At 35.5% G+C, this 25,922-nt stretch overlaps 2 protein-coding genes and 1 non-coding gene across 3 annotated transcripts; 1 reads left to right on the forward strand and 2 right to left on the reverse strand.

Moving 5' to 3' along the window:
• Window positions 1–1,053: 1,053 nt before the first annotated feature.
• On the reverse strand, window positions 1,054–1,135 carry trnas-cga (transfer RNA serine (anticodon CGA)). Its single transcript has one exon. It is a non-coding gene; the product is annotated as a tRNA-Ser (tRNA).
• A 761-nt stretch (window positions 1,136–1,896) lies between these two features.
• smim11 (small integral membrane protein 11) lies at window positions 1,897–5,852 on the forward strand. The gene is made up of 3 exons (XM_028467302.1): window positions 1,897–2,041; window positions 2,742–2,950; window positions 5,572–5,852. Exons 1-2 carry the CDS (start codon window positions 2,027–2,029, stop codon window positions 2,928–2,930), a joined length of 204 nt encoding a protein of 67 aa, XP_028323103.1. The 5' UTR covers window positions 1,897–2,026; the 3' UTR covers window positions 2,931–2,950; window positions 5,572–5,852.
• An 11,255-nt stretch (window positions 5,853–17,107) lies between these two features.
• Window positions 17,108–25,902, reverse strand: gpr180 (G protein-coupled receptor 180). The gene is made up of 10 exons (XM_028468450.1): window positions 25,697–25,902; window positions 23,862–24,005; window positions 23,680–23,774; window positions 22,513–22,618; window positions 21,278–21,458; window positions 21,137–21,186; window positions 20,132–20,289; window positions 19,873–20,055; window positions 19,726–19,803; window positions 17,108–18,445 (listed from the first exon to the last, which is right to left on the reverse strand). Exons 1-10 carry the CDS (start codon window positions 25,836–25,838, stop codon window positions 18,290–18,292), a joined length of 1,293 nt encoding a protein of 430 aa, XP_028324251.1. The 5' UTR covers window positions 25,839–25,902; the 3' UTR covers window positions 17,108–18,289.
• Window positions 25,903–25,922: the final 20 nt, after the last annotated feature.

Raw genomic sequence — 25,922 nt, forward strand, 5'->3', positions numbered from 1 at the left:
AATATGTTACAACAACATTAGACAATTCCTTTAAAAAATAAATTTCCCGATTGTTTAAAAACCAAACAAAAAAAAGTATTAATAAAACAAACAAAAAAGGTAATCTATTGCTGCGTCTTCCGGTTTAAAAAAAAAAAAACCCCGTTATAGTAGTTCTCCACTGTGACCACAGGAGGGAGGTATTGGACCGCATCAGCGTCAGAGTGAGACTTTGTTTATTACACATTTATAATATCAATCAATCAGTCAATGTTTATTTATAGAATTAATTTCATACATAGAGATGCAGCTCAAAGTGATTTTACATAGTTTGAAATACACCCACTCACAAACCCCGTCCACCACACACAGACCCACACGGTAAAATAAGGACAATGGCACATGTAAAAAAAAATAGACTGGGTGCTATTTATTTATTTATCAATGTATTATTAACAACAAACATTTTTTGTAGATTATTAATTATAATAAATGATCAATTATTTGGGAGTATAAATATCAAATTATATTTATACTCCCAAATATTTGACACAAATATATAAATAGGTCTGTAAAAATATGTATTTAAAAAAATTGCATTCTAAAGACAATATCAGTAAATTGCATATACAGTGTAAAAACACACATTTAATCACTTATGTGGAAAAGTAGCAATGATTAATTAATTTTTTTTTTATTTTGATGTGTCACCAGTGGGAGGCGCTGTTTTACATGTTGAGCCAATGAGTTCAATGGAAGACACTTGACCGTATTTCACACATATCAAGTCGGAGAGACAGATAACCTACGTGTTTGAGACCTACCAGGTAAAACAGAATAATAACAATAATAATAATAATATATAATTGTAGTCGACTACAATACACTGACTTTTGAATGAAAGCCGTGGGTAATGGGAAACGCAACGCAAAATTAAAAAAAAAAAAAACATTCCTCTCGTCTCAAGTTTTTTACCATCACAAAAACTGTTTAGATTTTTTTTCCTTTAAAGAACAATGAAAACCAACTAAGTACAGTAAAAATGATCAGGATTGCGTGAAAACAAAAAATGATCGTCACGAACAGGATTCGAACCTGTGCGGGGAAACCCCATTGGATTTCGAGTCCAACGCCTTAACCTCTCGGCCACCGTGACTACAAGGATGTATGGCGATTCTAAATGTATTATATTTTGTTTTAAACCTTCAGTTACCAATTAAACGTTGTTTAAATATGGGTGGAATCAAGTACATTTTAAAAGAAACACACTTAGTTCACATAAACATTTTGTCTACAATCACACTGTCATAATTCCTCGAAGATAACATTTTATCAAACATAACAACCTTGGATCAATCTGACACTGAGAATGTTCATGTACATACCTTTAATTTAAATGTTCTACTGCACTACTTATCAATGCTCTACTGCACTATTTTCCTTTTATTATTATTATATTTTATTATTATCTTTCTTTTCTATTATTTTCCTTCTTTTATCTTATTTTTTAATTTTTATTTTGTATCTATTTATTTATTTTTTATACTATTATTATTATTATTATTATTATTATTATTATTATTATTATTATTATCATCTTGTTATTTGCACATTCTAGTCTAACTACTGTTTATATTTATACTTATGTTTATACTTATTATCATCTTTTCTAGTTGATTGTTTATTGTTGAATGTTTTCACTATTGGAGAGAACACAGTTGACCGAGTCAAATTCCTCGTGTGTACAACATACACTTGGCGAATAAAGATGATTCTGATTCTGATTCTGATTAAGACAAGTGTGCCTGTAAATATAAAAACAGTTATTTGATAATTTACTAAACATTATATTTAGAATATGCTAGTAATTTTTTATTGTATTTTTTTTTTTAGAAAATTCTAGTAATTCCGTGAAACCATGAATGCAGCATGACGTCTTACTACTCCAATGCAATTGGTCTGTGAATACAAGGCCCGCCTTTTTTTTGACTAGCATGTAAATACTGGTCAGTCACAGTGAGAAGGAACATCAACATCAGCAGCGAAAATGATCAACTGGAAGGTAAATAAGGCTTATAGATGTATCATATGATAATGTTGTCGTCCTTTGATAGTTTTTTTTGTGTTTTGAATGTGTTTGAGAGGCTGTAAAACTGGCGGATAATGACATTGAAATGGATTCTTCTGGAAACGTGTTATAACTTAATACACATAAACTAACGCATTATTACGACCAGTGAGATGGAAATATGATTTCTATTCATGCCGAAATCAATAACTAACACATCGAAGCAATTTATGAATGTGTTGTTATGTGTAGAGTTTGTTATTATTATTATTATTATTATTATTATTTATTGGTACAGAAACATGATGTAGTTTATTAGTTAAGTATAAGGAGGTTCGCCTAACAAAAAACAAAAAAAAACAACTATTGGATTATTACGACCACTGACATGAAAATGCGATTTGTATCCACGCCGAAATCAATAATTAACATGTCGAAACAATTTAAGGATGTGTTAACGTGTGTAGAGGTAATTATTATCATGTATTGCTACAGAAACATGTCGTTTATAAGAAAAGTGAAAGAGGTTCGTCCAAGACTGCACATGGTACGCAGCTGCTTGTGTGACTACCTTTCAGTGACGAAATCAACAGCTGGTGTGTGTGTGTGTGTGTGTAGTGTGTGTGCAGTGTGTGTGTGTGTGTGTGTGTGCAGTGTGTGTGTGCATTCTAAAATAACCCCTGTCTGTGTTCAGGCTTTGGACAATGTCCCCGTCCTCTTGTACATCCTGGCCCTGAAGACGTTGCTGCTGTGCTTGGCCTTCGCTGGGGTGAAGATCTACCAGAGTAAGAAGGAGGAGGCCGCCCTGAAGAGGCAGCAGGAGGAGAAGAAGAGGCTGGCCCAGCAGACGCAGCATCTCATCGACCGCCTGAAAGAAGACTGAACCATGAGGGAAATGTGCAGGTACGAAATTCACCACAACATTACTCCAAAGTCATTATTAGCAGAGGCGTAGACTAGAAAGTACTGATACATCCTACTCTAGTAGAGGTACTACTAAGTCACGCATAAAATAAGGGGTGAGTATTGGCAAGGTTGCGATACGATACGATACTTGGGTCATGCTGCGATATTATCGCGATATACAGTTAATATCAAAATTAAACGTAGAGATGAAAAATGGAGATGCTGTATATGCAGGGGTACAGAAAAAAATCTACTTAAGTAAAAGTACTGTTACTTTGATTAAATTTTACTTAAAGTAAAAGTAAAGTTAGTGGTGTAAAAGTAAAAAGTAAACGTTACTTAGTCTGAGAAAGTCACCACCGTTAAAGGCTGTTTTGGCGCCGTGCATTACGTTTTAATGTGATTGGTCGGTTGTGATGTGATGCATTTGATTGTTGTCCGGTCATTTAATTTTTTTTTTGAAGTTTCACAACGTCCGTTGATCATTTTAAGACAAAAAATAATAATTCAGTCAGTAACGGTTGAGTGTAGTAATGTAACAAAGTACTTTATTTCTTTTAAAACCTATTCAAGTACAAGTAAAATGAATGATTTAGAAATATTCTAAAAAAAAAAAACTACAAATACCCATAAAAGCACCTCTGCTTATTAGAATGGAGTGTCTTTAGTTACTGTAAATGTAATACTGAAATTAATCACTGTATCAAGAGTTTTTTAATGAATTGTAGGAAAACAGAATTCACGTTGTGAAACAGAAATTCAATCTGAATCGTTTTTTCCTTTTCTTTGTTAAAAGATTAAATTAAAATCAGGCCCTAATATGAATAAATACCACACATGCATGCTTAATATCACACATTCAGACTTAATGTCTAGCAAACGTAGCAAATGGATCAATATGTCAAATTTAGCTGTAAATCTAGTTATCTAAAGTAGTGGTTCGCAACATTTTCAGCCACAACCCCAAAAATAAAAGAGCCAAAGAAATGTTGTTTTAAAAACCAAAAAAATTGGCTGAAAGTGGCCAAATAAAAGACAATAAAAGTTTAGAGTCAATATTGGAACAGTTAGTGTGAACAATTAGTTTAAACTGGCAAATAATGGGCATGACAAATTGTGAATGTGGTTAAATTGTCAAAACTAAGCATGAAATTTGGTAAAAAGATGTTAAAAGTGACAATAATGGGTCAACATATGCAACATTGGATGTGAAAAGTGGTGGAAAGGGTTTAAAACTGCTGAAAATGTCTTGAAAGTGGGAAAAAAAAAATTTGCAGAAAAGGCATTGAAATTTGGTAAAGAAGTGGCAGAAATGGGAGTAATGTAGCAAAAATGCATTAAAAGGAAGAAAAAGTGATTAAAATAGGTTAAAATATGGCAAGTTTGGTGTAGTTGCAGAAATAGGGCAAGAATAAGCAAAAATGGGGTCAAATTGTTTAAAAAACTTTTCTGTTTCTTGAGGCATCTGGTGACTCCCAGTGTTCACTCATAAAAAACAGATGTAATGACAAAATGAATAGACAAAATAAGTAGTACGTAAAATAGCAAAGTAGTATATAGTTATAACATTTGTTCAAAGTGTATTTTATTTTAGATAAAAGTACACTAACCTTTTTACAGGTAAACTCTTCACCAATATACACAGTTTGTGTGTAAACCAAATAAGACATAAATCACTCATAAATAAAGCTAAATAAACCCACTGGGAGACTTTCTCTTAGATTAACAGCAGCATCCTGTAATACACACAGTCCACCACCAGATGGCAGCAAACCTTTAGACACTCATTGTCTAAAGATTTGCTGTTGTTCCTGAGCAGAAGTGCATTAATATATGAAATAGTTGTGTTAGTATTATATAAAGATATAATATATACAATCAGCAGAAGGTCCGAAATAGGGATGGTTTGTTTGTTTTTTTCTTTCATTTTTGTACATTCTTGTTCCTGTGTTTTTGGAGTCGTTTTGTGTATTTTTATGTCATATTGTGTATTTTTGGAATGATTTTGTGTGCTTTTGTTGCTTTTTTGTGTGTTTTTTTAGACTCATTTGATGTGTTTTTTTTGTCATTTTGTGTATTTTAATCTAGTTTTGTGTGTTACTGCAGTCTTTTTGTGTTTTTTTGTTGTCAGTTAGTGTATTTTTTGTTGTCATTTGTTATCATTTTCTGTGTTTTTTTAGTCGTTTTGTATGCTTTTGTTGCCATTTTGTGCATTTTTGTTGTTGTTTTGCATGTTTTTTAAGTTGTTTTGTTGCCATTTTGTACTTTTTTATTGTCATTTTCTGTGTCTGAAATTATTTTTGTGTGTTTTTGTTGCCATTTTGTGCATTTTTTAAGTTGTTTTGCATGTTTTTTAAGTTGTTTTGTAAATTCTTGTTGCCATTTTCTGTGTTTTTTAAGTTGTTTTCAATCTTGATGGAGCTTTTTTGTGCATTTCTGTTGTCATCTTGTGCATTTTTCTGTCATTTTGTATGGTATTCAATTAATTTTGTGCATCTACTTTGGAAGACGCACAAAATTAGATAAAGGGCCATATTTGTTGCTCATGTCTGGAATTAAAAATGTCTTTCATGAATTTCTCTTGATATCTGAAAACTGCTGTCCTCTCTGTCCTACAGGGACACGTCACCTGACCTGAGACGCTTGGTCCTCATCTGAGACCCTCAGTGTTATTTAATGTGTGTAAAAAGAGAGAAACAGGTGTGTGTGTGTGTGTGTGTGTGTGTGAGGCTTGGTTCCTGTTCCTCTGTGAGAGCATCATGTCACTGATCCGCTCTCATTCACGACTGCGTCCTGGTACCTGGCGACCAGGCTTGGATTCCACTTTTCTACACGTGGTTCATTTTATAGCCGTTGATGTTTCTTCTCTTTTCTAAATAAACATGTGATTGCTGAGTCAGCATGCCACGTCTCTTCTTTACATTCTGAACCTTAAGACTCCAGGGAACTTTGTTTATTAAACATAAAAACCAAAAAAACTTGGATTCATAAAGAGAAGCAGTTGATCCTTCATTCATTCACCAGGATGCTTTGGGGTCCAATCCCCAAACTAACCTTGAGCTGAGTTAAAAGGCAGTTGTTGAGTTTCTTGCTCTAAAGTAAAAGTCAAATACGCCACGAGAAGTGTTTGCAGTAAGAGCACCTTTAGTGTTGTCTTTGTAGTCTGTGACTCTGGTACAGCAGTGCATGGGTTTGAATCCCATCCCTCCATTTCTTTGTATCAGTAACATTTTTCAACGCAAATAGCCTGAAATAAAAAGCCAAACACGCCACGAGAAGTGTCAGTAGTATGAGGTGCTTTAGTGTTGTGTGTTAGTCTCTGACTCTGGTACAGCAGTGCATGGGTTCGAATCCCATCCCTCCATTTCTTTGTATCAGTAGCATTTTTCAACGCAAATAGCCTGAAATAAAAAGCCAAACACGCCACGAGAAGTGTCACTAGTAAGAGGTTCTTTAGTGTTGTGCGTTAGTCTGTGACTCTGGCACAGCAGTGCATGGGTTCAAATCCCATCCCTCCATTTCTTTGTATCAGTAACATTTTTCAACGCATGCGTGCGCTCGTGTGTGTGTGTGTGTGCTTACCAGTGGCGGCTGCTGATCTTTCATGCAGGGGAAGCTCATTTTCTGCCTACTTCAGAAAATGTATCTGTTTATTTAAATGTGAATTCTAGCAGAATTCACATTTTGTTGTCAACAACTATTTGTAGATTATCACACACACACGCGCGCAGCTGCTGCGCGCTGGAGTGTGAGTGTTTGGTCAAAAGTCTCACAACACAAGCAGTAACAGTCTCCACAAACACCAAAAACAGACACTAGGTTTGTCAGAAGTTAATTCGCTATGAGAGGATCAGCAAAGTCTCCGTGTCAACACAGAGCAACGGACTGAAATATTTGAAAAACCCGCCTGTGTGCTTACAACGTCATACTCTCTGATTGGCTCATTTCGCTGTCATACAAAATTGAATTAGCCTGAGACAGATCATCCAATCATCATCCATTATTCCAGCGTCCGGAACAGACAGATCCAGCCCACTGCTCCATAGACCTCCTGTGAAGCCCGGCGTCCGATGGGCGGGACTAAGTGCGTCATAACCGAGCATTTATCCAATGAGCGTCTAGTTTGACTGCAGTGGATCAACCCCTAAATCCTCTCCCATTGAAGTCAATTGAAGCTGAACTTCACCACTGTTTATTAACACTGTGACGCTGCGGTAATGAATGAAGAACGTCACGCTGTCACTGTCAGTTTCCTGTTATAAGAAGCTGATTCTGAACTAAACATACATGTGTTCTGTCATATATTTAGTCAATGAAATGTACACACAACACTACATATTTGACCACTGATTTTAGGGGAAGCTGAGGTTCCCTTGTAGTCTTAAAGCATCCGCCACTGGTTCAAATCCCTCAGTAACTTAATATTTGATGTTTTAAAGTGAAAACCTCAAACCTAAAACTCAAATACGCCACGAACACCATCCTTGTGATGTGTGCCCCATGGGTCAGTGGGAAAGTCTGCTGGACTCACTGCAGTGGCTGTAGACTAGCAAGGGTTTGAATCCCAGTTTGCACCCTTATTACTATCTTAATGTGCAATTGTTTTAAAGTGACAAGCCCAAAACTAAAACTCAAATACGCCACAAGTCTTTCCATCTGTTGTGGGTCAGTGGGAAAGTCTGTAGTACATGCTGCAGGTGGTTGGTGGTTCAAATCCCTGTCAGTACATAAGTTAATGTTCAATCTTTTAAAACTTAAAGCCAAAAACTAAAACTCAAATACACTACGAGCCTTTCCATCTGTTGTGATCTCCATGGGTAAGTGGGAAAGTCTGCAGTACACAGTTCTGTGGCTGCAGATGAGCAGGGGTTCAAGTCCTCAAAAAAAAAATATTTTAAGCTTAAAGCCCAAAACTAAAACTCAAATACGCCACGAAAACATTCCTTGTATCTGGTACTCCACGGGTGAGTGGAAGAGTCTGCAGTACACGGTTCCGTGGCTGTAGGGCGTTGTGGGTTCAAGTCTCGCTCCGTGGCATCCAATCCTCAAAAAAAAAATATTTTAAGCTTAAAGCCCAAAACTAAAACTCAAATACGCCACGAAAACATTCCTTGTATCTGGTACTCCACGGGTGAGTGGAAGAGTCTGCAGTACACGGTTCCGTGGCTGTAGGGCGTTGTGGGTTCAAGTCTCGCTCCGTGGCATCCAATCCTCAAAAAAAAAATATTTTAAGCTTAAAGCCCAAAACTAAAACTCAAATACGCCACGAAAACATTCCTTGTATCGGGTACTCCATGGGTGAGTGGAAGCGTCTGCAGTACACGGTTCCGTGGCTGTAGGGCGTTGTGGGTTCAAGTCCCGCTCTGTGGCATCCAGTCCTCAAAAAAAAAAACAAATCCAATATTTTGAAGCTTAAAGCCCAAAACTAAAACTCAAATACGCCGCGAAAACATTCCTTGTATCTGGTACTCCACGGGTGAGTGGAAGAGTCTGCAGTACACGGTTCCGTGGCTGTAGGGCGTTGTGGGTTCAAGTCCCGCTCTCTGGCATCCAGTCCTCAAAAAAAAAAAAAATCCAGTATTTTGAAGCTTAAAGCCCAAAACTAAAACTCAAATACGCCACGAAAACATTCCTTGTATCTGGAACTCCACGGGTGAGTGGAAGAGTCTGCAGTACACGGTTCCGTGGCTGTAGGGCGTTGTGGGTTCAAGTCTCGCTCCGTGGCATCCAATCCTCAAAAAAAAAATATTTTAAGCTTAAAGCCCAAAACTAAAACTCAAATACGCCACGAAAACATTCCTTGTATCGGGTACTCCACGGGTGAGTGGAAGCGTCTGCAGTACACGGTTCCGTGGCTGTAGGGCGTTGTGGGTTCAAGTCCCGCTCTGTGGCATCCAGTCCTCAAAAAAAAAAACAAATCCAATATTTTGAAGCTTAAAGCCCAAAACTAAAACTCAAATACGCCACGAAAACATTCCTTGTATCGGGTGCTCCATGGGTGAGTGGAAGTGTCTGCAGTACACGGTTCAGTGGCTGTAGGGCGTTGGGGGTTCAAGTCCCGCACTGTGGTATCCAGTCCTCAAAAAAAAAAATTTGATTATTTTGAAGCTTAAAGCCCAAAACTAAAACTCAAATACGCCACGAAAATATTCCTTGTATCGGGTACTCCACGGGTGAGTGGAAGAGTCTGCAGTACACGGTTCAGTGGCTGTGGGCTTGCGGGGGTTCGAATCCCAGTCAGTACCTGGAAAAAATCAAAAGTGGCAAAGGCAAAATGAGGATGTGATCAGGAAGAAAATACCTGAAAAGGTCTGAACACAAAGGACTGGGGCACCAGTAAAAGAAGTGTGTCGACGGAACAGGTGGAGATGAGTACAAGAAGATTACCACAGATAAAAAAAAAAAAAAAAAAAATAATAAAAATAATTTGTGCCGAGAAGTGGTTCTGGTATGAAAGGTGCTTGCTGGCATGATGGTGTGTCAGTCGCACAAAAGCTGTGTGTTCAGGAGGTTGCAGGAAAGATCACTGAAATGATGTCAGAGTAGGAAGCTAAGAATACAAGGCAAGGTGACAGCGGTAGTATAAGTAAAGATTAAAAAAACTTGGGGGTGAGGAACACAAGTAAAGCGCCTTTACTTTGTGCTGCCCCTGTCACCCTGCCTTGTATTCTTAGCATCTGACTCTCTCATCATTTTTATTGATCTTTCCAGGTCTTGGCATGGGGGAGGATTCCTGAACACACAGCTTATGTGCGACAGACACACCATCATGCCACCAAGCACCTTTCATACCAGAACCACTTCTCGGCGCAAATTATTATTATTATTTTTTTTTTTTTTTTATCTGTGGTAATCTTCTTGTACTCATCTCCACCTGTTCCGTCGACACACTTCTTTTACTGGTGCCCCAGTCCTTTGTGTTCAGACCTTTTCAGGTATTTTCTTCCTGATCACATTCTCATTTTGCCTTTGCCACTTTTGATTTTTTCCAGGTACTGACTGGGATTCGAACCCCCGCAAGCCCACAGCCACTGAACCGTGTACTGCAGACTCTTCCACTCACCCGTGGAGTACCCGATACAAGGAATGTTTTCGTGGCGTATTTGAGTTTTAGTTTTGGGCTTTAAGCTTCAAAATAATCAAATTTTTTTTTTGAGGACTGGATACCACAGTGCGGGACTTGAACCCCCAACGCCCTACAGCCACTGAACCGTGTACTGCAGACGCTTCCACTCACCCATGGAGCACCCGATACAAGGAATGTTTTCGTGGCGTATTTGAGTTTTAGTTTTGGGCTTTAAGCTTCAAAATATTGGATTTTTTTTTTTTTTGAGGACTGGATGCCACAGAGCAGGACTTGAACCCACAACGCCCTACAGCCACTGAACCGTGTACTGCAGACGCTTCCACTCACCCATGGAGCACCCGATACAAGGAATGTTTTCGTGGCGTATTTGAGTTTTAGTTTTGGGCTTTAAGCTTCAAAATATTGGATTTTTTTTTTTTTTGAGGACTGGATGCCACAGAGCAGGACTTGAACCCCCAACGCCCTACAGCCACGGAACCGTGTACTGCAGACTCTTCCACTCACCTGTGGAGTACCAGATACAAGGACTGTTTTCGTGGCGTATTTGAGTTTTAGTTTTGGGCTTTAAGTTTCAAAATATTGGATTTTTTTTTTTTTGAGGACTGGATGCCACAGAGCAGGACTTGAACCCCCAACGCCCTACAGCCACGGAACCGTGTACTGCAGACTCTTCCACTCACCTGTGGAGTACCAGATACAAGGAATGTTTTCGTGGCGTATTTGAGTTTTAGTTTTGGGCTTTAAGTTTCAAAATATTGGCATTTCTTTTTTGAGGATTGGATGCCACAGAGCGGGACTTGAACCCTTGCTCATCTGCAACCACAGAACTGTGTACTGCAGACTTTCCCACTGACCCATGGAGATCACGACAGATGGAAAGGCTCGTAGCGTATTTGAGTTTTAGTTTTTGGCTTTAAGTTTTAAAACATTGTACATTAACTTATGTACTGACAGAGATTTGAACCACCAACCACCTGCAGCATGTACTACAGACTTTCCCACTGACCCATGGAGTCCACAACAGATGGAAAGACTTGTGACGTATTTGAGTTTTAGTTTTGGGCTTGTCACTTTAAAACAATTGCACATTAAGATAGTAATAAGGGTACAAACTGGGATTCAAACCCTTGCTAGTCTACAGCCACTGCAGTGAGTCCAGCAGCCTTTCCCACTGACCCATGGGGCAAGCAACACAAGGATGGTGTTTGTGGCGTATTTGAGTTTTCACTTTAAAACATCAAATATTAAGTTACTGTGGGATTTGAACCCATGTCAGACTGTAGCCTCTAAAGGTGCATACTACAGACTCTCCCACTGACCCATGGGAAACTCCTTACACAGAACTGCGTGTGGTTAATTTAAATTTTAACTTTAGGCTTTAAGGTTTAAGAGTTATCATTGGTTTTTAAAAGAAATGTTGGTCACAAAGGGGATTTGATCTCATTATATATTATTTTAGATTAATATTAAATTATTATGTTGTTTCTAAACAATTCATATACGTTTCCTAAGGTGCAATGCAAGCATGCATTTACAGATTTGTGGAAATAAGCTGTTTGACCCAAAGTAAATGTTTGATTTATTGTGTTTTAAAGCTGTTTGTAAACAGATTTTATTCCAAATATTATAAAACAAATACACAATTCAAATTCAGCCACACAATTCTGCATATTTCAACTCAAAATATGCTCACATATTGTTAAAGAAAACACAGAGATGGGCAACTTTAATCATAAATCTACGAGCCACATTATTACTATTCGGGTCCGAATTTTGAATATTAGCATTAATACAGGAAAGAACAAAGGTTTTTTGTGTTGCTTTGTGTGTTTCTGGAGTCATTTTGTGTATTTTCATAATTATCTAATGTATTTGTGTCATTTTGTGTGTTTTTGGAGTAATTTTGTGTGTTGGTGTTGTTTTGTGCGTGTGATTTTGGAGTGATTTTGAGTATTTTTCCATTTTTGTGTATTTTTGGAATTATTATGTGCTTTTTTTCTGAAATTTTGTGATTTTTTTTGTCGTCATATTGTGTGTTTTAGAGTTTTTTGTTATTTGGTGCATTTCTTGAATTATTTTTGTATTTTATTTTGTACAAAAACAACCGAAATCACACCAAAAACAATAACAATGAAACAAAAATATACAATAACAATAAACAAAAAAATTTATAAAAATAACAAAAATACACAAAATGACAATAAAGTCATGAAAAATATCAGAACACACACAAAAATAGTCTAAAAACACAAAATGATGATAAATATACTCAAACAAACTTATAAGTCACCCAAAATGAAAACAAAAACACCCAAAATAAAAACAAGAAAATATAATATTACTAAAAAATACACCAAATTCCAGAAAAACACAAAATTACTCTAAAAACTAAAAAATTACAACAAATACCGATATACACAAATATCTATCTATTATCCATTCATTGTTATAAAAACTACACAAAAAAGACAAAAAGGCTTAAAAAAAAACCAAAACAAAAACAATAATCTATAATATGACTCCAAAAATATACTAAAGGACAACAAAATGTTTAAAATTAGGACAAAAATGCACAAAATTCCACCAAAAACACACAAAAATGACAATAAAAGACGAAAACCTTTTGTTCTTTCCATCTTTTTTTATATTGTTATAATGGCGTCATCTGGTGGACAAAAGTATGAAGTGCAGATAAAACGAAAAACCAGAATCCTATTTCTCTGCTGTGTGAAATCAATACAATATTTTATAGTATGGAATGTTTTTAAACCTGTAACCATAGTAATAAAAAAATATTGACACAGCAGAAATTATTAACGGGCAAAGATTGATTCATAGCACGAGGGACACGTTGGTAATATTTAATCATTGCGAATAAACACAAATCACAATGTGTTTTTTTAGGGATTTTTAATGATTATACTTTATTTTCATTGTTTGATTTTAACCTTATGAGGCAGGGATGAATTTATGAAGCTAATATTTGATAATCATCATTCACGTTATCAGTGTTTTAACATTTTTTATCTACAACAAAATATCTGGTTTTCATCATATTTACATAACATTAGCTTTTCTTTAATTTCAGAGTTTATTCACACATTTTAGTAATTTTATTTTTAATTTTAATAATTAATTTAATTAATTATTAATAAAAAGTAAGCAACAAATTATTAATATAAACTAAATAATAATTAAAATATTAATAAATATGTATATTATTAGAAATGCAATCCTTTGTATTTATTGCAAGGACAACTTGTCTTTTAATGACTTTCCTTGTTCAATAAAGGTAATATAAATATTAGGGATGTCCTGATACAACTTTTTCACTTTCAATACGATACCGATATTGTAGTCTTGAGTATTGACGAATACCGATACTTTTATTATTTATTTTGTGGTGTGGAATGTTAGAAAAGGCTTGATTATTTAAAAAAAAAAAAAACAGACCCATTTATTATAAACCAATATATTACATATAATTAACCTTTTAAAACAAGAATATTCTATGATTGAATAAAATAAATAAAAAAATTAAATAGAAGATATTGAAAAATAAATCCAAAAATAACAATATATATCATATAGGTGATTTTAGATGCAGTCCGATAAAATCTGATATTAGTTTTCTGGCTGATATCGGACCGATATCTGATATCAATATCGGATCGGGACACCCCTAATAAATCTATAACTAATTATCTAACTCCTAAGTTCTAATGGACTCTTTAGAATTTCAGTTTTTGAAGGTTTTTCCCAAAACATTTGGCATTAAAAATTTACCTATCTTTACTTTTTTACTTTTATTCCCCCAATCGTTACCGAGTCAATTATTATTTTTGGTTTTTAAAATGATCAAAGGCCTCGTGATTGACAGGCACCGACCTGCCCACTTTATGTAATTTCTAAACATTTAGCTTTAAACTTCGTGACCGATTTAACATTTAGATTTAGATTCAATCTTTAGATTTCCATTCAACATTTAGATTTACATTCAACATTTAGATTTACATTTACATTTTTTAGATTAACATTTAACATTCAGATTAACATTTACATTTAACATTTAGATTGACATTTAATATTCAGATTAACATTAACATTTAGATCAACATTTAACATTCAAATTTACATTCAACATTTAGATTTACATTTACATTTAACTTTTAGATTCAACATTTAGATTTACATTTATATTTAACATTACATCTAACATTTAGATTTACATTCAACATTTAGATTTAGATTTACATTTAACATTTAGATTATCATTAAACATTCAGATTTACATTTAACATTTAGATTTACATTTAACATTTGGATTTAGATTTAACATTTACATTTAGCATTTAAATTTACATTTAGCATTTAGATTAGCATTTAACATTCAGATTTAAACTTAACATTTAGATTAAAATGTAATAATTAGAGTCACATTTACATTTAACATTTGCATTTTAATTTTACATTTATATTTAACATTTACATTCGGATTTTTTTAATGTTCACACATTTTTAACAATGATATAGAACAGCGATTCTCAACTGGTGGGTTGGGTCACGGACCTGTACTGGGTGGATCGCGGACAGCTGGTCAAAAATAAATAAGTACTTAATGTCTTTCAAGTTGGACTTGTCTTTAATTTTGAAAGAAACTTTTTTTTGACAGACATGCTGTGTAATGCATGTTGTACATGAAATTATATAGATTTATGTTTTTAAAAAGATTATGTGTGTGGTTTTCAACAGCTATTTTTGAAAAACTAAATTTGGTTGGTTGAATTAAAAAAAAAAAACCCAAAGTGGATCACGATTCAATAACTGTGGCAAAATGTGGGTCCGACGGTGAGACCACTTGAAAACCCCTTGATATAGAACATGCAGTTTTAAAATGAATTTGTCACAAATGAAAAAAAAAATTAGCAAAATTTGAAGAGATTTTTTCTTCGCCCCCCCCCATATTTTTTATTTTTTTTTGCACTCTCCAAATAAAGTTGGATTGAATTGAATATTATCTCCTTAAATACTAATTTCTACGCGTGACAACGGTAACCAAGGTAAAGCTACCATGGCAACAGAGTTTACAGGCGGTCTGTCCGGTGAAACTAAGCTGTTTACCTGCAAATATCTCCGATAAGTCCTAAAAAAACACACACTTACTCAATCAACTTCAGGTTTAAGCGATGAAGATCAGGAGAATGTGTTGCTAGCTCGCTGTATGAGAAACAAACTAGCACTCATTAGCAGCTAGCTAACATTTAGCTTTATCGGCGAATTACCGCCACCTGCTGTTTGAGTTTTGACACTACACGTCATCAATCAGCCAACCAATCAAAACTTTATTAAAACTTTAATTCATAAAAATAACAAGAATAAAATAAATACATCAGGAAATGAGTGTGAAACGATTATGATTAGTATAAAAAAACACTTTTTACTTTATAGCAAATAATAATAATACATCTTGCATTGCTGAATGAAATTTAAATATGAAAGATATTATCAGTGTTATGCACATACTATAGGATAAAGTTAAACATTAAATTAAGCAATTATTAGTCAGTGATAGATTTAAATACTTGCATTAGTTTTGGATTTCAAATGGTTTTTAAACATCACTGAATGACTATAAATGTGGTTATTTTTAAATTTAAAGGTGTTTCCAATAATTACATCAGCCCTTTAGTGTCAGTTATCAATATTAAGTCATTAATTCAAATTACATTTATTTATTATAATTACTACAAAGCTACAATTTGCTGTCCTGAAACTGTTTATCGCCCTCTAGTGGTACATTTTATAACAGGCCTATAAAGGGATTAGCAAAAATATTTCATGTGAATAATTTAACAGTTGGTAAATTGTGTATTTTTTCCCTCCAGTGTGACTTACTTTGTTCCAGTCATTAAATTAAAAAAAAACACAGATAATCACTAAAATAGTAAAGTAAATGAAAATAAAATTGGAACCTTTAAAGCCAGATGAACATTAGTATTATCACTCATGTCAGCATTTAGAATAATGACCAGTCTAAGCATTAATATAGGAAAGAACACAGAGTTTAGTGTGTTATTATATATTTTGTTGTTTAGAAATATTTTTTATTTATTTTTTCGTCATTTTATGTGTCTTTGGAGTCATTTCCTGTATTTTTGTTTTCGTTTTGTGCTTTTGGAGTAATTTTTGTTGTGGTTTTGGGGTATTTGGAGTCATTTCTGTTGTCTTTTTCCACATTTTTTTGTGGTTTTGGAGTCAATATCTGTGTTTTTGTTGTTGTTTTGTGAGTAATTTTTGTTATCGTTTTGCACATTTTTCTGTCATTTTGTGAGGTTTTGGAGCCATTATCTGTATTTTTGGAGTCGTTTTTATGTCATTCTGTGTGTGTACACACATGTACAGGCCTGCACGCCTAAAGTTTTATGGCTCCACCTCTCATAGTGTGTGCGTGTGTGTGCGTGTGTGCGCGTGTGTGTGTGTGTGTGGCAGGAGGGAAGTGATGAATAAGTGATTGCAATAGTTTGATATAGAGGAAGAGAAATATAGATAACTGAGCAAATAAATAATAAGGGAAATTAATGTACATAAATAAATACAATAAACAATAAAACTTAATTGACTACATCTCAACTGGTGGTCCGTTCATGGACTTTTTATTTAATCAGAAGTGTAGAAATGGTTAAAGTGTATTCAGATGACGCTCGTAGACTTTTATTTTGAAGTCAAAGAGAATTTCTCCTCTATCATTAGTCATTTTGTGTTTTGAGCCTCATCTACTCTGACACTAATGATGAGGATCTGTCAACAGCACGATGCATTGTGTGTGTGTACGTACGTATAGATGGTAAGTGTATTTATTATGATTCATTATTTGACAAATGAATAATGTTTTACATCCTGTGCAGCATTAAAATAACCAAGTCTCAACATTGAGTTTATTAAAAAAAAAAAAGAAGTATTTATTTCATTGCATTTTTCCACAGTTTATCATAACAATGTGAACTTTATTCACTTTTGATCTGATTGTCAGTGTAGAATATGTACAGACCAGCTACAGACGCTCAGGATCAGAACACGAGTGCATTTGTTTCACCGTTACCTAAAGCAGTGGTTCTCAACCTTTTCAGCACACGGGCCCCAAAATAAAGGTTCCAGAGACCGGGGACCCCCCACTGTAGCTGAAGGTGGTTGAACTCAGACATGAACATTGAAGAACATTCATGTGCAGACAGGGACATCTGTCAAAGGGGAATAAAGGGGAGAAATTTTTGGGGTCCATCCATAAAGTCAGCAAAAATGATGGTCCATTGTTCTATGAATTGATTTATGTATCTGAATATTATTATTATTATTTGCACCATAGAATATTGTAATCTTAAAGATGTAAATCCTTGTTTTAATCAGAAATAAAATGGGTTAAAAGTGACCAGAAAATGGTGGGAAATGTGCTCAAATGGGATTTTTAAAAACCACAGAAATTTGCTAAAAGTTGCAATTTCGAGTGGCCAAAAGCAGACAGAAAAAGTGGTTAAAAAATAATTAAAAATTAAAGTAGTTGGAACAATTAGTTTAAACTGGCAAATAAATAATGGGCATGACGAATCATGAATGTGGCTAGACTGCAAAGAAAAAAAAGCATGAAATATGGTGAAAAGAGACTAACAATAATGGGTCAACATGTGCAACACTGGGTGGGAAAAGTAGAGGAAAGGGTTCAAAATGTCTTGAAAGTGGAAAAAACGTGGCAAGAAATGTAGATAAAATGCATTCAAAGGAAGAAAAATATGATGAAAACAGGTTTAAATATGGCAAGTTTGGTGTAGCTGCAGAAAAAGGGTCAAAATAAGCAAAAATTAGCTGAAATTGTTGAAAAAATATTCTTCTGTTTCTTGAAGGCTTCTGGAAACTCCCTCCTAGTGTCTGGCGACCCCAAGGTTGAGAACCCTGCCCTAATGCAGGGAAACGATTAAAAAAAGAAAAGAGGTTTGACGTCGAAAAAAAGTGGATGAATGTCGTGGAGTTCAGATAAATAAACATGTTGACAATGAAATATTTGATCCTCCTCCTTTAGTGACATCATCAATCATTGTAAAAATTAAAAAATATGACTGAATATAAATAAAGCTCCGTTTTCATCTCCATGATGGATGAATCATCACGCGAGTGTCCTTAGAGGTAGGCACGTTTCTCTCTCTGACTCAGCAGGAGGGATGAGACGCCACAGTGCAGTAGCCCCGCCCACCCTGGCCTCAGTAGCGTCCCCTGTGGTTAGTCCTGGACATGGTGAGCGGCAGTGACACGGAGGACAGCGAGGACACCTCCCAGTAGAGAGATCGAGACAGGAAGAGCTGGTAGAGCGTTACCATGGAGATGGAGCGGCAGAGGATGACACCGATGGTCACCACCTACACAAGGACGACAGGTAGTGACATCACAATGAGACGGCGCGCACTTTAGGATAAAGATGGACAACTTTTATCACAGCAGAAATGTGACGATCCGAGGGTCACATGATCAACATTCAAGTCAGAGTTCAGAATAAAGACTAATCTGAGCTTTAACACCAGAAACGACTTGGGTTTGTGTGTTTTTGTTGTTTTGTGTATTTTTGTCATCATTTTGTATCTATTTATGTGTATCTTTCTGTTATTTTGTCTACTTCTGCAATCATTTTTGTTGCCGTTTTGGACTTTTGGAATCATGTACCATTTTTATACTTTTATGTATGTTTCGACCCTTAAAAGCCATGAACAGTGGTGGCCTAATGGTTAAGGAAGTGGGCTTAAAATGAAAGGGTTGCTGGTTCAAATCTACTGTAAGACAGTGAGCAAGTCCCTTAACTGCTCCTAGGATGTCATTGCAAATGAGCTCCTGCTAAATATATAAAATAATGTTTGCTTTTTTGGAGTCATTTTGGTTCATCTTTACTATGTATATCTGTGCGTTCTTAGTGTCCTTTTGTGTATTTTTGTTGTGAGGTAAATTTTCCTTCCATCTTGTGTATTTATTTGTGTCATTTTATGTGTTTTATTTGACACATTTTGTGCATTTATGTTGTTTTGTTATTTTCTGTTAGTGTTTTTGGAATCGTCTTGTGCATTTTTGGAAGTTATTTTGTGAATTTGTGGTGTCATTTTTGCAGTTTTGTGTGTTTCTGGAGTCATTTTTATACATCTTTATTTGTATCTTTTGTATATTTGTGCATTTTTGTTGTTGTTTGATACATTGTTCTTTCATATTGTGTATTTATATTGTTTTGTGTGTTTTTGTTATTTTGTGCGATAGTGTTTTTTGAGCCATTTTGTGTATTTACTTGTGTTTTAGAAGTTATTTTTCATGTCATTTTATGTATTTCATTCATTGTTTATTTTTGTGTTCATTATGTGTGTTTTGGGAGTCATTTTTGTATATTTACCTGTATATTTGTGCATTTTTTGTGTCCTTAAGTGTATTTTTGTTGTTTTGTGTGTTTTTGGAGTCATTTTGTACTTTTACTTTGGGGGCTTCACAAAATTAAACCACCAGTTTCCATGTCTCTATTAGGGGCTGCGTACCCAGATGGAGAAGCTCCTTTTTTAAGATTGAAACTCACATTTCCAGCCTTTTTTTTATTTATTTTAATTTTTGACATTTCTTTTCTGTGAGAGGCATAATGTTTCCTGTTTGTGGAGAAACGTGTTCCCACCTTTTCTTTCTGGTGCTCGTTGAAGACGACAGACATGAGGCTGAGGACGGGATGGCAGAGGAACCACAGGAAGCAGCCCTGCACAGACAAAAACACTCAGTGAACATTGTTTTTATGGGTTTCTCTTGCATTGAGGAGCAGCTTTACTTTGGCAAAGCAGAGGTAGAAGTCTCTCTTTAAGGTGCTCCTCTCTGTGGAGATGATCTGGTAGAGGATGGAGGCCAGCAGCAGGGCCAGGCCCACCCTCAGGGCTAGGAGCAGAAGGCCGGCCCGGCTCTGTTGTGAAGGATCCCTGTGATGCTCGTATTGCTCCCACAGCAGCAGCAGACCCTGAAGGCAACACGGTCCGTCCTTTTAAAACAGCTCACCAGCATCAATGTGTCCAATCCCAACCCTGACCTCATACCTGCGTGAGCACGCCGCCCACGGCCACGGCTGTGGAGGGGGTGGAGCGCTCCCACTGCAGGGGCCTGGACTGAGGCTTCCTCCCCCGGCTCAGAGTCCATCCCATGCACAGACTCAACAGCATGTAGAGCACAGACACCTCGGACACCATATCCCAGCCTGCACCGGGACAAAAGCAGTGAAATCACAATAATATGTTCCTGTTTCTTTTATTCAGACAGCTTTTTTTCAGGAAACTGACAGGTTTTCCACTGCCAACTCGAAAACGCATGCTAACGTACTACTCATACTAAGTCTGGCGTCAAAATGAGTATGTAGTGTGTTCACATTAGATAGTGTGAAAACATCGAGTATGTGAGAAACACCTGGATGTATACATTTTTTTAAGTATGCACACTAGTCATCCTCAATCGCCCCATCATGCATTGTGAGCGGAACGTAAAATCATCCTGAGACCAGCTTCAAGCTAAAAGTCAAACATCTCCTTTTCAAAATAAAAGCATCTCTTCCATTACTTTTTAACGCTTTTGTAAACAGGGCTCTCGTTTTGAAGTTAGCCACAAGTTTTGTCAGTAACACAGTGAATGGAGGGTCTCCGAAAATCTCCAAAATGTTGGCATGTAACGTGTGTCCGTGAGTTTTATGGATTAAATGAGCACATGTTGATATTCTACTTGGTCACTTTGTGGCTTAAAATATTTTCAGAATTTTCAAAGGTGGAGAATCAACAGATGTTTAGCCTCAGTGTGCTTCAGGTTTTTGTCGCCGCTGGTTCCAAATGCATCTTGGGAAACATGGACGTATACTTCAGTGGGCGTGGCAAGCCTGACAGAACTGTCGAGTTTGCCACGCCCAGAAATAACTCATTAGGAGACTCCTCTGAGGACTTGACAGTGGGCAGTCAAAACATGTCACAAGATCAAAGTCAATATCAAAGTCAATTTCCTGAAAAGACAAAATTAACTTTGCTGGAATTACTGTAATTCTAATTCTACTAAAAACGTACACTTTGCTTGAACAGCCATCAGTGGAAAACCAGCGCCATCTCTGGAATATCTGCAGATACCAAACAACTTATCATCATCATCATCATCATCATCATCATCACATTTTGATGAGATCAAAGCTGTCTTTGGGCCGACCTTACCGAGCTAAGTGGACGTAGTTGCAGAGCGCGGCCACGCCCTGTAGGGCCAGCGCCGCCGTGAGCACCCTGAGCACGCCGTGCATGGGGCCCCCTTTCCTCAGGGCCTGGGACAGGGGCCTGAAGTAGATGCAGCAGGTGATGAAGTAAGCTAGCAGCAACAGGAAGTAGAAGCTGTGGAGGCCTGAGGGAGGGAAACAGAACCTACAGTCAACTCTAAGGACTTGGCGTCAATTATAAATGTGATCGCATAATTGATAATTACTTACAATTACGACACAATTATAATTGTAATCGTAACCAAAAAAAATCTGTTACCATAGTAATCGTGGATAAGGACGCCTAACAAGGTAACCAAGAGATAAAAAACAATATAGATGATATTTGGTAATACTTTACATGAAGTTTTATACATTACGCTATCATTAGCATGAATAAGGTGTCATTAGGTCTCGTTTGCTAAACACCTTTGGAGCTATGTTGGCATTTTTTGGGTTAGGTGGAGGGATCTAGTGGGGTTATGCAGGGTTTGTGGCGTCACTAATTATTATTATTATATATTATTAAATTAGCGCCAAATATATATTTATTTTCAAAAGAATTTTTTTTTTTTTTTTTTTTAAAAATCAACTTTCTGACGGTCCTTGAACGCCCCTCGTTTACCGTACGACAACAGCGTGACCAAATTTTCCGTATTCTCACCATTTGTCCAGATTTACATGGGGATATTTTATAAATTTATCAATTTGTCCTGGTTTCCCAGGGACATTGAACGCATCTTGGGGAACACGTTAGTTTAAAACACTGTAACTCTGCTAATATTTGCTTTATCTGAGAAATTCCACCAGTTTCTGAAAACTAAAGCATTTCCCTTTACACTCACTATCATGTATCCTTTAAGGAAAATAACAATGTATTTTTCTACTACATTGTATTTCGCCGCTACATGGTAAAGTCAAGAAAACGTTGAGTACTTTGATGAGGTCAAACTATGCTCAACCTAAATAACATAATAAATGAACGATGAAAAACACTCACTTTACTCTGAAATAACTTGAAACGTCAAGTAAAGTGTTACTTATTATTTTTTAGTGTATTTTACAGCTGATTTAAGACATGGGTCCAAACTGACGCGCTATCATAAGAGATGCTAACAGAAAGCTAACACACGAGGAAGGCTAATCGTTGTAATTGATGAATTTAATTGACCACGATCAGCCATGGAGCTGACGTCTCACCTGCTTCCTCTGCACTGAAGTGTTCTAGAGGGTTCCCCGCGGAATCTGGATTAAAGAGCAGGAGCGTGAACGTAAGGTCAGCGTGGGACGGGATGGAACCACTTTCCTGACACGAGATGATAGAAACATATAAAGTAGAGAAAAAAAACACAGTTTTAACTTTAAACACATGGACGCAACCCTGTCAGATGCTTTGTAGCTCCTCCCACAAAGTGTAAATCTTACTAGTTGAATATTTAGATATCGTTTTTACTTAAAACTACGCATTTTAATTATAGTTTTTGACTATCATGAATTGGTGGAGGGAAAGCACTAAAAATAAAAATGAAATGAATTTAAATTCAATTATTTGCTCTGTAAACTAAATAATCTTTTTCTTACAAAACTAAAAATGCATATGTCAAATTTTATGGAAATATTAATTTGTTTTGGGGGGATTTCAGTAGAAATTGAAACATTTCCATAAAAAAAAAAAAAAGTTTTCTGGCTATATTTTGTGTTTTCAGGCTTTAGGGGTTCAAATCATTCTAAAATAAATACAGACTATCATCTTTTTATTTATTTATGTTTTACAGTATTTCAGGACAATTTTTATTCTTCAACACTTTTATTTTCTCCCTAATAATTGATTAATTTAACACACCCTGACTAAAAGCCTGTATTCATGAATGAACTAAAACAACAGTGAAAATCCAGAGTTTCCTTCACTAATATGAGCTACTATGGGGAGAAAAGTGAGTTAAGCTAAGTAACGCATGTCAATTTTGTACTAAATATATTTTAATTGCAATTAAATTATATTAAAAAAGTGTATTTTTACGTGCAACTTAAAGTGTGTTTAGTATGCTTTACGTATATGACTTTAAATGTACTAATATATCCTGAACTAGTACTTTTTTGATATTATAAGTACATTAAAAATGCATTAATAGTGTCTAGAAAATATGAAACATTATATTTTTTTAATATATAATCTTACTGTTGTGTTACTATGCTTGATTATATAATTTCATTTCATTAAGTGATTATTAAAAAGCATACTTTGTAATTAATCATGAAGGAACTGTCATTACCTTGGCTTGCATTAGAACTTATTACTCCATCCCCCCTAAACTGACGCCCGTGTGTGTGTGTGTGTAATGTGTGTGTGTGTGTGTGTGTGGTTACCTGACATGTGTGTCTATCAGCGTACACTAGTTGCCAGGTTGAGGGCGAGGGCTGATGGGGGATGCTCTGGTTGTGTTCCTCCAGACTGAGGCTGACTGAAGGAGTCACACACATGCACACACAAAGACAAAGGTTGAGGTTGAGTCAGTGAACGCATCACGTGATGGTTGATGGTTTCTTACTGGTGAGCTGGGCCTTAGCGAGTCGCTCGGAGCAACTCAGGTTGTCCAAGTTGGAGTTGAGATTCTGGAAGAGAAGCAGCCTGGACTCTTTCTCTGTAGCCAGGGCTGGATTATCCACATGACACACCAGCAATCCATTGTCACCTGCAGGGAGTTTAGAACACACTAAATGACTCTAAATATACACTAAATATCCACAAATTAACCCCAAAAACACAAAAAATGACAGTGAAAATACATAAAACTACAATGACAATATGGAAAATGGCTCCATAAATACACAAAACAACAATAAGAATACACAAAATGATTCCAAAAAGCACAAAAAATGACTCCAAAAACACAATACAACAAAAATACAAAACTTTCTTCCAAAAACACACAAAACTACAATGTACATACAGAAAACGGCTCCATGAATACACAAAACAACAATAAGAATCCACAAAATGACTCCAAAAACACAAATCGACAACAAAACTCCAAAAAACACAAAATCACAGACATACAGAATGAAAAAAAAAAAAAATAATCCACAAAATGACTCAGAAATTACACAAAATGACAACAATCCACAGAATGACTCCAAAAAAAAAAAAAAAACAAAAAAAAAAAAACACAAAACATTACTGCAAAAACACACAAAACTACAATGTAAATATAGAAAATGGCTCAATAAATACACAAAACAATAACGATACATAAAATGACAACAAAAACACACAAAACATAAAAAAGAATTAATCCAAAAACACAAATCAACTTCAAAACACAAAATCATAGAAAAACAGAACAAAAAAACAAACAAAAAATGACTCAGAAAATAACAAAAACAAAACAACAACAAAACTCCAAAACATTACTCAAAAAACACAATGAAAATACAGAAAATGGCTCCACAAATACACAAAACAACAAAAACAATGACTCCAAAAACACAAATCGACATCAAAACCCCCCCCAAAAAACACAAAATCAAAAATAAATTACACAAAATTATTTCCAAAACCCACAAAACAAAAATACACAAAATGACTCAATACACAACACAAAAATATGACAAAAAGTATCAAAAGTGACACGTAAAAACACACTAAACTACCAAAGAAAAAGCACGACTCCAAAAATACAAAAACCAACAAAACACAAAACAATGAAAATACAGACATTGCCTCCGTACATGTGCAAAACAATAATAATAATAATAATAATACACAAAAACATACACAATGGCTGTGAAAACACAAACCTACAACAAAATACAAAAAACCTCCAAAAAGCACAAAACAGAATGAAAAAATACACAAAATATTAATTACAAAACCCCCACAAAACATGAATTCTCACTCAAAATGATTTAATATACAAAACACTAAATGACAAAAAATATACAATGACTCAAAAAACACAAAATTAGATTAAATATTTATACATATACAAAACAGCAACAAAAATACACAAAATTATCAAAAATATACAAAATGACTCGAAAAAAACCCCACAAATATATCAAAGAAAAGGCACATGACTACAAAAATCAAATAAACAAACCTCAAAAAACTGTTAAAAAAAAAAAAAAAAATACAAACAACAAAAATACATTTAAAAAATGTAAACAAAAAGAAGACTATACTGTGTTGATCTTCATATTGTTCATTATTATTCTAAATGTTGAGATGATATTTAAAGTTAGAGCCTGAATAAACAAATCTCAGCTCTAAAGTGGTTTCAGAATGACCACAATTTCCTCTTTATTTACTATAATTATTAAAGTAATGTAGGCCAGTGTGTGTGTGTGTGTGTGTGTGTGACACGTGAGCAGAACATCGTCCTACCTCGGAACATGAATGAAGTGATGAATTGGCCTCTCTCGCGTCTCGCGGCTTCGCTCGTGAAAAGTCCCGTCACTGCTTTGCCACGAGCTTCCGGTGGACAGAGCAGCAGCAGCGGGACCAGAGCGGCCCACAAACCCCACATTTCCCACAGCGGGCACTTTAACGTTATTGTAAAAAATAAATAAACGGCGGATCATCAATTCAATGAAGACACGAAGACAGAAGT

This window comes from Gouania willdenowi, chromosome 2 (assembly GCF_900634775.1).
Source record: "Gouania willdenowi chromosome 2, fGouWil2.1, whole genome shotgun sequence".
Classification (NCBI taxonomy): Eukaryota; Metazoa; Chordata; class Actinopteri; order Blenniiformes; family Gobiesocidae; genus Gouania; species Gouania willdenowi.